Below are 14,631 nucleotides of genomic sequence, written 5' to 3'. Positions count from 1 at the left end.
TCTTCTCCGAGCAACTCGGTGACCAATGATTGACACAACTGCTGCACCGGTTGCCTCAGTTACCGAGTGGGCACGCTGCAAACGAGAGCCAGCTTCCAGTTTGTGCGAGCTGTTCTGGCAGCGCCTCCCACCGTCCGTACGCATGGTACTGGTGGGTTTAGACGAGATGAGTTTCCACCGGCTAGTTAGTTGCACTTGCTGACCGCAAATGCGACTTCTTGTCTTCGGCACAGCTAACTATCGTCGCTGTGACAGTCTCAGAGCCAGAAAATCGACTCTCGCGCCGGAAGGAAGCAGTGGAACACCTTCCCAGTGCACTGAAGCTGCACTGATCATGATCATGGTAAGGTGAATGGCAACATTACGACGAACTGCGACGCTACCATTCGGCTGCACAGTCTCGCAGTGCACCTTGAGACGCGACAGTCGGCACCGTCGCTTCCGCGAACAAGCAAGTTACTGCACTCAGCCCAGTGCGTGGACGAGAAATGCACCGGCCTGTCACTAACGGTGGCATGTGATATCGGCCCCCGAACGAGCCGCCTACTTGTAGTCGACCGCATCACCGGCATCCGCCTCCACATCGGCGCCGGAGCCGAGCTCTCTATCGTTCCCTCCATGGCTGCAGATTGCCAATGCGGACAGTCCACACCCACACTCCACCCAGTGAACAACACTGCCATCGCCTCATATGGTCTCCGGTCAATAACGCTAGAAGACGTCGGACTCCGGCGCTTGTACAGAGGGGTGTTTCTGATCGCCAGCGTCAGCTTTGCCATAATGGGAGCGGACTTCCTCAGCCATTTCAACCTAGATTTGAGTGTTCGCGATCAGCGCCAAAAGGGTAACGTCACATCCCTCGACATACTCGGGCTGCCGTCCATCCTCACCTCACCGGGCATCCCTACGTTTGAGTTTGAGTTTATCGAATGTTACTTGGGGGGAGGGGGGGTTACGTATGGAGAAAGGTATACAGAAAGAGGTCCCATGGTGTGTACACTGCGATAGGACCTCTTGTTAAAATATGCATAAATATAAATTAACAGAAGCAATTATGAAATGCAGGCATACAATACAACAAACAGAATCAATGGCGAAATTCAAGTAAAGAATGCATGCAAATAGAGGGAGTTTGCAAGAATAGGAAGTAACGAACAGAAGAACTAATCAAAACTGAATAACATATGAAAATAAGTGAGTAAATAAGCGCAGGCATAATGAAGTGTCTCATGTGCCGATCTCAACGTACGACAAGATGCTTGCTCAGCACCCGCAACTCACTAGCCCCGAAACAATGCGCAGCCCTTGAAACACAAAGTGACGCACAGTATCACCACGACCCTTCCACCTGTCGCCGCCTGGCCACGGAGGGTCGCTGGACGAAGGTTGGAAGTTGCCCGCCATGAGTTCGAACACGTGACTAAGCTCGGCGTTATTCACCCTTCCTCCAGCAATGGGTATTCACCTCTCCATCTTGTTCCAAAGCAGGACAGTAGTGACTGACGGCCTTGTGGTGATTACCGAGCTTTGAATACCGCCACTACTCCTGATCAATATCCCCTTCCCCACATACATGACTTCGGCGCTCGCCTCACAGCAACGAAAATATACGGAAAGATCGATTTGATGAGCGCGTACTACGAAATTTCTGTCGAACCCAGCAATATCCCGATTACAGCAATCACTATTGGGCCTATTTGAGTTTGTCCGTATGACTTATGGTTTAAAAAATGCGGCGTAATCTTTTCGAAGGTTCAGGGAGGAAGTTATGCGTGGACTCCCGTTAAATTATGGCCACCTCGATGACATTCTTGCCGCAAGTCACACAAACAAAGAGCACAAAGAACGCCTTCGCCTTCTAATTGAGTGACGGGATAAACACCACCTGGTCCTAAAGGCCCAAAAATGCCTTTTGGAAGTTGAAGCCCTCGATTTTTTCGGTCATTTCATTTGACCCAAAGGCATCAAGCCGCTGGAATCACGGGTGCGGCAATCTAGGACTTACCCTCTTCATCCTCCTTCCAAAAGTTTCACAGGCGCCTATACCATCCTGTGCGCAAGTTCTTCAGCCACATACCGATCTGCTGCATCGCGACTCGAAAAAAAGGCCTACCTAGCTCTTGTCCTCGGAGCACCAACACTCCTTCCGGGAAGCCAAACGCGGTTGGCGACCACAGTGTTGCTGATTCATACGTTGGCCGACACGCCAACATGCGTTATGGTAGACGCGTCGACCACGGCAGTGGGTGCAATACTGTAGCAACACGATGGCACAGACTGCAGGCCACCGGGCTTCTTCTCACAGCGCCTCAGACCTACAGCAACTCGATACGGCACCTTCAGGAGGGAAATGTTGGCCATCTGTTGCGCTGTCAAGAATTTCCGTCTTTTTTTTTGTTGAAGGCTGTAGCTTTACACTGACCGACCACAAGCCGTTCACCTTCGTTTTCAAGAACAGTTCCTCGTACTCATAACTTGAGCTTCGGCAGCTTTCCTTTATCTCTGAATTTTCTCCGGACATCGGCCATGTCTTTGGGACCAAAATTCAGGCAGCTGACGCATTGTCATACATCGACGCTGTGCCTGGACCTGGACCCGCTAAACGTCGTCGAGCGGCGCCAATTGCGGGAAAAAGGCTTGTTGCTCCAGCTTTCCGAAGTGCCGCTTCGTTACACAACAACATTGGTCACGTGCGACACATCGCAGGCAGGTTTTCGTCTGTTCGTCGCCCATCAGTTTCGGCGGCCAATATTCGGTTCACTACGTGGGCTAAGCCATCCCGGCGTCAGAGCGACGCAGGGGCTTATCACAAACCCTTTCGTCTGGCCAGGGAACAACAAAGATGTTCGAAGCTCGGCAAGAAGCTGCCAAGCCTCTCAAGCTGTGAAAGTTACCCGGCACACGCGTTCAACAGTGCAGCCGTTTGGACCACCGCAGGGCCGTTTCGATCAGGTGCATTTAGACATGGTGGTACCTCTTCCTCCCCGCCAAGGCTTCAGGTACCTCGTCAGGTGTAATAATAATAATATAATATTTGGGGTTTTACGTGCCAAAACCACTTTCTGATTATGAGGCACGCCGTAGTGGAGGACTTCGGAAATTTTGACCACCTGGGGTTCTTTAACGTGCACCTAAATCTAAGCACACGGGTGTTTTCGCATTTCGCCCCCATCGAAATGCGGCCGCCGTGGCCGGGATTCGATCCCGCGACCTCGTGCTCAGCAGCCCAACACCATAGCCACTGAGCAACCACGGCGGGTCCTCGTCAGGTGTGTCCGCCAGTACTCAAATACTCATCTACAACACATCACTGCCCGAACAGTGGCGGAAGCATTTGTTGCTACGTGGGTGTCGCGGTACGGTTGCCCTTTACGCATAACTACTGATCGAGGCTGGCAATTAGCTCGCTTCTTTCTGCCCTGGCCAGAGTGCTCGGCACGCACCTGCACAACACCACGGCTTACCACCCGCAGAACAATGGCATGGTCGAGCGTCTCCAGCGAGAACTGGAGGTGTCATAGACCGCCATGCTCGACAGATAGCACTGGGTGGAAAGGCTACCCCTAGTACTACTGGGGCTGCGAAGAACAATCAACGATTACCTCGGAGTCAGCGCAGCCAAGAAGCTCTATGGCTCATCAATCCGCATTCCAGGCCAGTTTTTCGAAACCCAACAAGGCACTCCGCCATCTACCGCGCCACACTCAGGCAACATTCCTGGCTGGGCCAGTTTGGACTAAAAACCCGCGCGTCTAGCCTGCGGGCATCCTGTGTTTACTTTCGCGACAATGGACACAACCACGCACTTCTTCCTGCGACGCGACTCTATCAAGCCACCATTGACTCCTTCTTATGAAGGGCCCTTTCCTGTGGTTTCGCGTTCGGAGAAAACCTAGAAGATTGACATTCGCAGCAAAGAACAGACAGTGTCGTGCGATCACGTGAAGCCAGCCTATCTTAAACATTAACTCTTCGTTCCTTCAGCACTTCAGACCTAAGCCTCCTGCATTTTAGGGGAGGGGGGGCAGGAAGGGGGAGCCCTTATAGCAATCGTCCGTCACTTCATTTTCCCCAGAGTGGGTGTCAGCTTATTGCTTCGGAAATCCCGTTTGATTCGCCATGGGGGTCATTTCCCCTTGGTCGAACTGAAGCGGCTGCCCGACTGGTGCGCCATCACTGTCAGGCGGAAAAGTTGCTTTAACTTTTGAATAAAGCCAGTCGACTCTCCGTTCTCAAGCTGCCAAATTGTGCGTTCCTTGCCTCCACTAAACCGAGCTCCCTACATATCTTTAAATGTTGACAAGCATACGCACACACTCTTGCATTTTTACATCTCACTGAAGGAAACGCTGAAACGACAATAACAGGAGCTTGCGGTTGCATACACGCTTCATCAGGCAATACAATAAAAAGTAAAAAGAAAGTTAACGAACACAACCTGGTAGCAAATTTAGTGGTAGGGCCCCAGCTCGGGTTCGTTTAGCAGGGGTTCACTTACGTCTTTCCACGCATGTCCTGGCCAGATAGCGGCACGCCGATAAGCTTTCGGTTCCAGTTGTCTAGGCCGCACAGGTTGCCGTAGCTGTCCGCATGATACAGCAGACCCACGTAGTCCCGGCGAGAAGCAGCAGCTATCGCGACGCACACCTGCGTTGCGACGCAGACCTGTCACCATCATCGGCGGTCACGCATTGTACATTTAAGTCCTCATTTCTCCTAAATGTCGACTTGCCCTCGCGAGTTCGACGTCTAAAGGCGTGCGTATTAGCTCTTGATGAGCATGCCACATTGTTTCAGTCAGCAAGAATCACTGCTGCGTGCCGTAAACGCAGACGTCTAGTTGTGATAAACTGGCCTTCACTGCATGATTATGTTTATTTTTTGGTGTGACGGAGAGGGTACCTAGGGCGGCTTCCCTGCGGTTTGCTTCTTAGTCTCCATCTGTGGCCAGGTTTGGTTGCATGGCTTCTTCGCTTTTGCCATTACCCCTGCTTCCTCTGGCAAGTAAGAAAATCACATTTAGCCTGGATAGCAAGGGGCACTTACTTTGTGCAACATGTGCCTTCACGTACTAGACCAACCATACCTTCCATTTTCGTACTTGAACAATATTGTCAAAAGCAACATGAAAGGTTTTTATTGCACTATGAGTGAGTCGTGTATACACACAATTCCATTATGTAAGGGAGTATCGGAATAGTGCGATTTCTAAATCAATCTAATAATTATGTTTAAAAAATCAAGTGCCGAATGTCTTATCAAATATTGGATATTTTCTCATTTATAGAGCAACATGAATCGTCAAGTTTGCGCGAAGTATGTGATGTAAAAAAGCAGCGCCAAATGTAGTTTACGTCTGCCTAATGCGAAGCATTTATGAGTTGAGAACGCTTATATGAATAGTGTTTTAATGTGTAGCTGCCCTTTATGAGGACCTAGTAGGTTGTCGCTTTTATATTTTAATAAGTGGGACATGTGGCTTCTAATGGCAAAAATTGAAAGTTAAGCTGCGGCCCATATCCACTGGCGCTAGGAGCACATACCCAGTAGCCCCACTGCACACATCCATTGCACATACTCAGTCCTCCAATTGGCACATAATTTTAGACTGCACTATCGCCGGTATCACCAAATGAAAACGTCGAGATCACCGTCCAGTGTTTGGATCGGACTGCTGGTACGATCTGTTGGGAACTCGGCGCTGACGCCCGTGGTTGTACCTGGGTCGCAAGCCCCAAGGGTAGCGTTGGCCTGGCGGCCTGGGGTACAACTGGAAGCATCCGAAGGTCCCGGCAAAGCAAGAGTCGACTGGTAACAACGAAACAACTTGTTTATTTTAACATCGCAAAGAGTTGGCGGTCAGGTTTGACCGAAGTAGAGAGACGGGAGAGCACTTCACTCAACAGAAGAAATCGGAGCCCTCCTTTTTGCGTCCGGGGGCAGCTGTTTTTATACTCTCGCAGTTGAGGGCAAGAAGGAACCCCTCAAAAGACGAGCACGTGAATGTACAATGGGCTAATGGTGACGCACACTGTCGTAGCGATGCCGTAGCACCATGACGAGCACGATCTCGTAGCACCCTGTCGAGCACGATCTCGTAGCACCCTGTTGTAGCGCTGCCGGTCGGGCACAATGACTGTAATGAGAGGATGGTCCCTGCTTTGGCATCGCCTGTTTCGGGCACAATGACTGGAATGAGAGGATGGTCCCTGCTTTGGCATCGCCTGTTTCGGGCACAATGACTGGAATGAGAGGGTGATCTTTTGCGGTCGCATCGCCGCAGTCGCGCCTGGAAACACCTGCCGATGAGTGTTGCGGCGACGACGATCGGGCCAAAATGTCTGCCGCCCCGCCGCAGTCGCGCCGGCAAAACCACGTGTCGCAGGCGAAACGCAACAGACCGCCCCGCCGGGGGAAGGAGATCCCGATGGACAGGGGACTGCATCCGCTGTCCGGAGGGATGTCGCTCGATGATGCTCATAACCGAAGTCGGGCGTCCCTCGACGTTTCTTGAGCGCAGCGCACAGAGAAGGCCTCGTTCTCTTGTTCAGGTTCGCACGGGACACTGCAAAGTGACTTCGGGAGAGTTCACATTTTTGTTCTCGTTCCCGGTAAGCGTTAGAACTACGCTGAAACTCAACCGCTCAGTCAGCAAGCACGGCACAACCCTCACTAAGCCCTGCCAGGCTCTTTCCCCTTTTTATACCACTGCCTAGTTCCTTACAGTAGTCTAGCATCACTCAGAACGCGTCCACAAATTGAAAACTTGCACTAGAAAGCATATCATCACTTTGAAACACTAAACAAAAGCAATATGTTAAAAAAATCCTGCCTCAGGAAAAAAAACATCAGTAACAAACAATTTTGAGGCTGATTCCTACGTTAGGGGCTTCGACTTAAGCCATCGGCGTTACCGTTGAGACTCCCCTTTTTGTAACGCACCTCAAAGGAATATTGTTGTAAAGCGAGGCTCCAGCGCAGGAGGCGGCCATTCTTGGGAGAGATGGTCTGCAGCCATTGGAGAGGGCAGTGATCCGTCTCAATGATAAACCTCGAGCCGGCTAGATAGCATGACAATTTCTGAACGGCCCACACGAGACACGCACACTCTTTCTCGGTGGCGCTATACGCCTGCTCACGACTGGTCAGCTTACGACTAGCATACAGGACGGGGTGTTCTACTTCTCCATTTTCCCGTTGGCACAGTACAACGCCCATGCCTCGCTCACTAGCATCGCACTGAACAATGAACCCTTTTGTATAGTCTGGCGATCGTAGCACAGGCTGGCTTGTTAGGGCACTCTTTAGGGCGCTAAAAGCTCTTTCCTTTGTCTCGTCCCAGACGACTGTTTGAGGCTCTGTCTTTCTTAGAGCATCCGTCAGGGGAGCCGCGATATCAGAGTACCTAGGGATGTACCTCTGATAGTAGCCGGCGACACCTAAGAACGACCGAATATCGGTCTTTGTGCGCGGTTGCGGAAAGTCTCGCACAGCGGCTACTTTTATTTCAGAGGGGCGGCGACGACCCTGACCAATCACGTGACCGAGGTAGACAACCTCGGCCTGTGCTAGCTGGCACTTAGGAGCCTTTACTGTCAAGCCTGCTTCGCGCAGGCGGGTTAGCACTGCCCGCAAGTGTGTCATATGCTCAGACCAGGATGCGGAGAATATCGCTACGTCGTCTAGATACGGTAAAGCGAATTCTTGCTGTCCCCGCAACACTTTATCCATGAGACTTGAAAAACAGTATGGCGCGTTCTTCAAACCAAAACTCAACACTTTAGGACGGAATGTTCCCATTGGTGAAATGAACGCCGCATACCTACTAGCCTCTTCTGTAAGTGGAACCTGCCAATAACCCCTGACAAGATCTAGGGTGGAAATAAACTGAGCGCTACTAACTTTCTCAAGGCGCTCCTCGATGTTAGGGATCGGATAAATTTGATCCTTAGTGATGGAATTAAGCCTGCGGTAGTCGACGCAAGGACGAGGTTCCTTGCCCGGTACCTCAACTAAAATCAAAGGGGAGTATAATCACTTTCACCTGCCTCAATAACACCGAGCTGTAGCATTTTCTTTACCTCAGCCTCCATAATATCGCTCTGGCGGGGTGACACCCGATACGCCTTGGATCGTACTGGCTCTGGGGAGGTAAGTTCTATATCATGAGTAAGTACCGAAGTCCTACCAGGCCTCTCAGAGAACAGACCTTGAAACTCTTGTAATAGCTGGTGTAGTTCGGTTTTCTGCTCAGGCGACAGCGGTGCTTTACTGATAAGGTCACTAATGACTTGACCGGTGTCTTCCCTGTTCGTCACTGAGCCTAGTCCCGGAAGCTCGACCGGAAGCTCTTCAGGAACGTTTACCATCATGCACACCACTGCTTCCCTTTGTCTATAAGGTTTGAGCAGATTACAGTGGTAAACTTGCTGTGCTTTCCGCTTTCCTGGCAGACTTACCACGTAGTTAACGTCCGACAGTTTCTGAACAATTCGCGCTGGGCCCACCCACTGCACGTCTAGTTTGTTGTTTAGCGATGTGCGCAATATCATGACCTCATCGCCAACCTCAAAACGACGGGCCCTGGCTGTCCGATCATAATAAACCTTGGCCCTCTGCTGGGCCTTTGTCATTGCTTCACCTGACAACTCCTGTGCCCTTCTTAAGCGTTCGAGGAGCTTAAGCACGTACTCCACCACGACTGGGTCGTCGCCCCTACCTTCCCACGATTCTCGAAGCATGCGAAGCGGAGATCGAAGCGAGCGACCGTACACCAGTTCAGCTGGCGAAAACCCCGTAGCCGCATGCGGCGCGGTCCTTAAAGCAAACATCACCCCAGGCAGACACAGCTCCCAGTCAGTTCGATGTTCAAAACACAACGCTCTCAACACGCGCTTCATGACGGAGTGGAGCTTCTCAACGGAATTCGACTGTGGGTGGTACACTGAGCTGTGTAACAGCTTTACCCCACACCTTTCGAGAAAAGTTGTCGTCAAAGCGCTAGTAAACACTGTGCCCTGATCTGATTGGATTTCCGCAGGAAAACCAACTCGCGCAAATATGGACAGTAGTGCATTAACTATCTCAACTGAGCTGAGTTCTTTAAGCGGCACTGCTTCAGGGAACTTTGTCGCTGGGCAGATCACAGTCAAAATGTGTCTGTACCCCGTGGCTGTTACCGGCAGAGGTCCCACAGTATCAATAATGAGCCGTCTAAAAGGCTCCGTAATGATAGGTACCAATTTCAACGGCGCCCTCGATTTGTCCCCTGGTTTGCCCACCCGCTGACAAGTGTCACATGTCCTCACGAAATGGTCTGCGTCCCGAAAACACCCTGGCCAATAGTACTCTTGCAAGAGACGGTCCTTAGTTTTCTTAACTCCTAGGTGTCCGGACCACGAACCCCCATGCGACAAGCGCAACAGATCCTGACGATAGCATTGAGGCACGATCAGCTGATCGAACTCCACTCCTCTTCGGTCTAGATACTTCCGGTACAGGACTCCACCTCTTTCCACAAAACGCGCAGTTTTCCTGGCGATACCTTCTTTGACATTGCAGCGCACGTTTTCCAGGCTGCCATCCTTTTTTTGCTCGGCTATCAAAGCCGACCGGCTGACTTTTAGCAACCTATCAAGTCCGTCTGACGTAGGCGCGATGAGCAAATCAGTAGATAGCTCTTCTAACTTTCCCGAATCGGGATTTTCCTCTCCAGTATCTGGCGCCTTCAACGCTACAGACTCAATTTTATTCAGTTCGGGCGTGCTCTGAATATCAGCTTGCTGCGCCTCTGACCCTTTTTCGTTGTTTGATAACGTCGGCCCCGCAACTACCGCCTTTGCAGCGAGCTCCCGAACCTTCGATCTGGTTAAGGCCTGAACACTAGCTTCACCAAACAAAAGCCCCTTCTCGCGCAGGAGGTGATCGGACCTGTTTGAAAATAGGTACGGGTACTGGGGGGGCAGCATAGATGACACTGCCGCCTCCGTCTCAAGCGCTCCGAAAGGTCCTTCAATAAGCACTTTTGCTACCGGCAGACACACGCTATGAGCTTCCACGGCTTGCTTGATCCATGCGCACTCGCCCGTGAACATATGGGGTTCTACGTAAGACGGGTGAACTACATCCATCGTTGCTGCGGAATCGCGAAGCACTCGGCACTCTTTCCCGTTCACGAGGAGGTCTCGCATGTAAGGCTCGAGAAGCTTCATGTTCTCGTCAGTGCTGCCTATTGAAAAAAAAACAACTTTTGGTGTTGTTTCCGGACACTGCGCCGAAAAGTGACCCGGCTTCTGGCACGTATAACAAACGCGCGCTTGCCTCATCTCGAACCGCTTTCTGCGTTCGGCTTCGGCTGCCGCCGTCTCCTTAGGTTCGGTCGCACTGCTTCCACTCGCATCCGCACTACGCGTGTTCCCCTTTGCTCTCATGGGTGTGAACTTCGGCCTCTCAAACTTCGAGCCAAATTCACCCTTTTGACCGTCCTTAGCTCCGCGAGCCCGACGCGTCACAAACTCCTCGGCTAGCTCAGCGGCTTTAGCCACCGTACAAACGTCTGGCCTATCCAAGACCCAGTATCGCACGTTCTCCGGTAACCGACTATAAAACTGTTCTAGCCCGAAACACTGCAGAACTTTATCGTGGTCACCAAACGCTTTCTCTTCTTTGAGCCACTCCTGCATGTTCGACATAAGCCTATACGCAAACTCTGTATATGACTCACTTTTGCCTTTCTCATTTTCCCGAAACTTCCGACGGAACGCCTCCGCAGACAGCCGGTACTTTTTTAGCAGACTCGATTTTACTTTGTCGAAATCCTCTGCTTCCTCTCTATCCAAGCGAGCGACTACGTCGGCCGCCTCGCCGGGTAACAAAGTGAGCAAGCGCTGTGGCCACGTTTCTCGAGAGAACCCCTGCTTCTCGCACGTTCGCTCAAAGTTAACCAGGAACAAACCAATGTCCTCTCCAAGCTTAAACGGCCGCATCAGGTCAGTCATTTTGAACAATACTCGTTCTCCTGCACCGTGTGCCTGACTTCCATTACGAGCGCGTTCCATCTCTATCTCGAGACGCTTCATTTCCAAAGCGTGTTGACGGTCACGCTCTTCTTTTTTCTCTTGTTGCTCTCGCTCTTTCTGTTCTTTACGTTCGCGCTCTTCTTTTTCTTTTTGCTCTTTAAGTTCGCGCTCCTGTCTTTTTGCAGTCTCTCTCTCTTCAATGGTCTCAAGGCATTCCGACAGCTCGTCATCCTCAGCCTCTAACTCAAGAATAGCCTTTATCAGTTCTGGTTTTCTTAGTTTGTCTGAGACATCCAGACCCAACTCTCTTGCAAGCTCCAACAATTTCGGTTTGCGCAACGACTTCAAATCCATGGCTGCTCTGAATGCTGCTTTCTCTACTGCTTACTATTGTCTTGCCGCAAACTAACCCGGCAGCAACGACAACCACAATTACCAGCTCTGTTTCTGACACTAACAAAAGCCTGGCAAAGCTCAGAAGAAGAAAGTCCCGCACTCACCAAACCTCGCAGCCAAGAGTCCAGCGCAGTCGTTCCGCTGCAGGCAACCAGTCATCACACAGGGCTCGTTGCACTGCTCCCGGATCGTCGTTGAGCTGCTCAGCATACAGTCAACTGCATCTCTTCGCTGCTGGCCTCCGTTGTCGCGATCTCACCGCTGGCAGACAGTTGTTTGAAGTCGGAGGCGATCTCACCGCTGCCAACCAGATGTTTGGGATCGGACTGCTGGTACGATCTGTTGGGAACTCGGCGCTGACGCCCGTGGTTGTACCTGGGTCGCAAGCCCCAAGGGTAGCGTTGGCCTGGCGGCCTGGGGTACAACTGGAAGCATCCGAAGGTCCCGGCAAAGCAAGAGTTGACTGGTAACAACGAAACAACTTGTTTATTTTAACATCGCAAAGAGTTGGCGGTCAGGTTTGACCGAAGTAGAGAGACGGGAGAGCACTTCACTCAACAGAAGAAATCGGAGCCCTCCTTTTTGCGTCCGGGGGCAGCTGTTTTTATACTCTCGCAGTTGAGGGCAAGAAGGAACCCCTCAAAAGACGAGCACGTGAATGTACAATGGGCTAATGGTGACGCACACTGTCGTAGCGATGCCGTAGCACCATGACGAGCACGATCTCGTAGCACCCTGTCGAGCACGATCTCGTAGCACCCTGTTGTAGCGCTGCCGGTCGGGCACAATGACTGTAATGAGAGGATGGTCCCTGCTTTGGCATCGCCTGTTTCGGGCACAATGACTGGAATGAGAGGATGGTCCCTGCTTTGGCATCGCCTGTTTCGGGCACAATGACTGGAATGAGAGGGTGATCTTTTGCGGTCGCATCGCCGCAGTCGCGCCTGGAAACACCTGCCGATGAGTGTTGCGGCGACGACGATCGGGCCAAAATGTCTGCCGCCCCGCCGCAGTCGCGCCGGCAAAACCACGTGTCGCAGGCGAAACGCAACACCAGGCACTCCGTACAGATGGTTAACCAGCAAAGCAGAAACGAGCAGCACCGGTGTTCAACGACGGCTTGGTAGGCTGCTGGATTTTCGGCACGCAGTTGCGGCTTGTGCTCGGCTGCACGAGCCTCTTCTCGTGCCTGGGCCGCTGCATCGGCACGGTGTAGACGAGCTCGTTCCCGGTTTCGCACGCGGCGCTACTGATCGAAAGCTGCCTGCTCCTAAGGAGTACGCATAACGCGCGGCCTACCCATTTCGGAGCAGGAGAGAAGTTCCTGCGCGCGCGCTCGGCTGCGACGGAGTACAATGACGTCAATACTGGCGCAGCCAATCGCGCGCCTCTCTCTTTTTTCGTGCATCCGCATGGGCTTCCGCCGGAGGGGTATCCGGCGTACAGGCGACAGACGGACGGACGAATCGGCTCGTCATTCACAGCTTCGCTGTAAAAAAAGAGATATACCGCCCACCCGGCTGCTTGCTTGTCCGCAGGAAAGTGTCTAGACTCGTAGAGCAATGATTAAAAAGAAGTCACGCTTATATGCATTCTCACATGCAAGTCTTATCGTTCAGATTTAGACGCCCGGGCAACCGAGGAATTTTGTGCGATAAACAACTGTTTTATATTATCGAGGCCACCATGGCAACAAGAGAATGGACCGTCCCCTTTCTTAATAGCAATGTTTGCTGAAGGAGAGGTCTGATATTACAGAAGAGCAGATTGCTGTAAAGGCATGCAAACATGGTGAGGCTGGTCAAAAGCTAGAATTCCTTATAGCATGACTGAAAATTGTGGATAATGGCATGGTTTCACAACGGCTGTATGACGACGACTGAGCAACGAGCTAGCGGCCAACGCTTTTAAAGGAAACGCAAGTGCACGGGCCGACGAACATCTACACTTAGTGTAAGCGACTGCAATGGCTGCGTACGTTCATGAAACTGAGCCTCAGTTAAATGAAGATTTCAAATGCCAAGCTATGAAAGTAGTTTGCGCTGCCCCCTGAAGGCATATTCGATGTGCCAGCGAGCGAAGAACAAACCTGGAGTGTAGAGTAATATATTGGACAAAAAACATTGAATGTGATCATGATGTGGCCTAAAGCTTGTGCCTACCGTTTGGTGCGGTCAAATAACAAACTGGCCAGTGTATTAATGAACATGCAAAGGAACATATCAAAGAGCCAGTAAATGAGGAGAGGTTACATCGGGGTTGTGTAGTTACGCGTTTTTCTGTTTTCTGTCGCCTTTCATTGTTCAAAGGTAATTCTCCATGAGAGTCCGAGCAGACAAAGAAAAAGTAAAAAAAGGCGTTTCCAGATGATCGGACGAAGCTTTGGCTGTGGTTACTAACCAGCAAGTGTAGCGGGTTGCAGAGCACACCAATAAAGGCGTTGCGTCGACGACAGAGGCGGGTAGAGACAGGAACGACAGAGACAAGATGCCTCTGATCATCATCGGCAACTTTTATGCGGCCCTTGGCAATCCCCAAAACACGTGAATCCGGAATTTCATGAATTACAACGTATACAGAATCGAGTTGGTGCCTCCTCTCGAGATGATCCCAAACCAGATCGCTGCCGCGCGTGGCAGTCGAGGTGCATGCAGTTAAGAGTCTTTGTCCGCCGGCTTGGCGCCTGAAGCATACAAAACTAAATCCAGCCTACTGCTCCGTGCAACGGTCCATGTTTAGCATCCTTCCACATCCTCGCACTTTGCTTCTTTGCTGGAAGAAGAGGAGGGTATACGCGAAATCGCATGCAGTGGTTGTACGCCCTTGTATGGTCTACGTCCCGGCCCCCGCGTCTTCGAACGTGCGCCATAGAGTCAGTGGAGTAAGCATAAATTTCAATAAACAATGGGCTTGTACAAGGTGTTTCACGTAACTTGAACCAAGAATTTTTAAGCAGTGGTTAGCCACAGCTGAGTAACACCAATGGCATATTTTTTGCTGTCATGTGGCGTTCTTTAGAGAATTCCTTTTATATATTCCGTTTCATTGGGGAATTAACTAAGATGAATCATGCAATTTTTTTCATATTCACTTTTGGGTGGAATGAATTTCACTGCATAGTGAGGGCATTCAGAAACTACCAATCTAACTTTTTGTGGCAACGTACGCCCGCGAGCAAAAGTATACGGACCAGTGATCGCGGGATAAAACTCATTTC

The 14,631-nt window shown here is 51.2% G+C and overlaps 1 protein-coding gene across 3 annotated transcripts in view; it reads right to left on the bottom strand.

Annotated features, from left to right (window-relative positions):
* The window catches only part of LOC142558054 (choline transporter-like protein 1), a 129,086-nt gene that overhangs the window by 52,634 nt on the left and 61,821 nt on the right, over positions 1–14,631 (bottom strand). For all 3 annotated transcript variants that reach the window (XM_075670216.1, XM_075670213.1, XM_075670214.1), the window contains exon 3: positions 4,499–4,647. In XM_075670216.1, the coding sequence (XP_075526331.1) occupies positions 4,499–4,647 (149 nt within the window). The remainder of the gene's footprint in view (positions 1–4,498; positions 4,648–14,631) is intronic.

This window comes from Dermacentor variabilis, chromosome 9 (genome assembly GCF_050947875.1).
Source record: "Dermacentor variabilis isolate Ectoservices chromosome 9, ASM5094787v1, whole genome shotgun sequence".
Taxonomy (NCBI): Eukaryota; Metazoa; Arthropoda; class Arachnida; order Ixodida; family Ixodidae; genus Dermacentor; species Dermacentor variabilis.
This window is presented reverse-complemented; position numbering and strand designations above follow the sequence as displayed.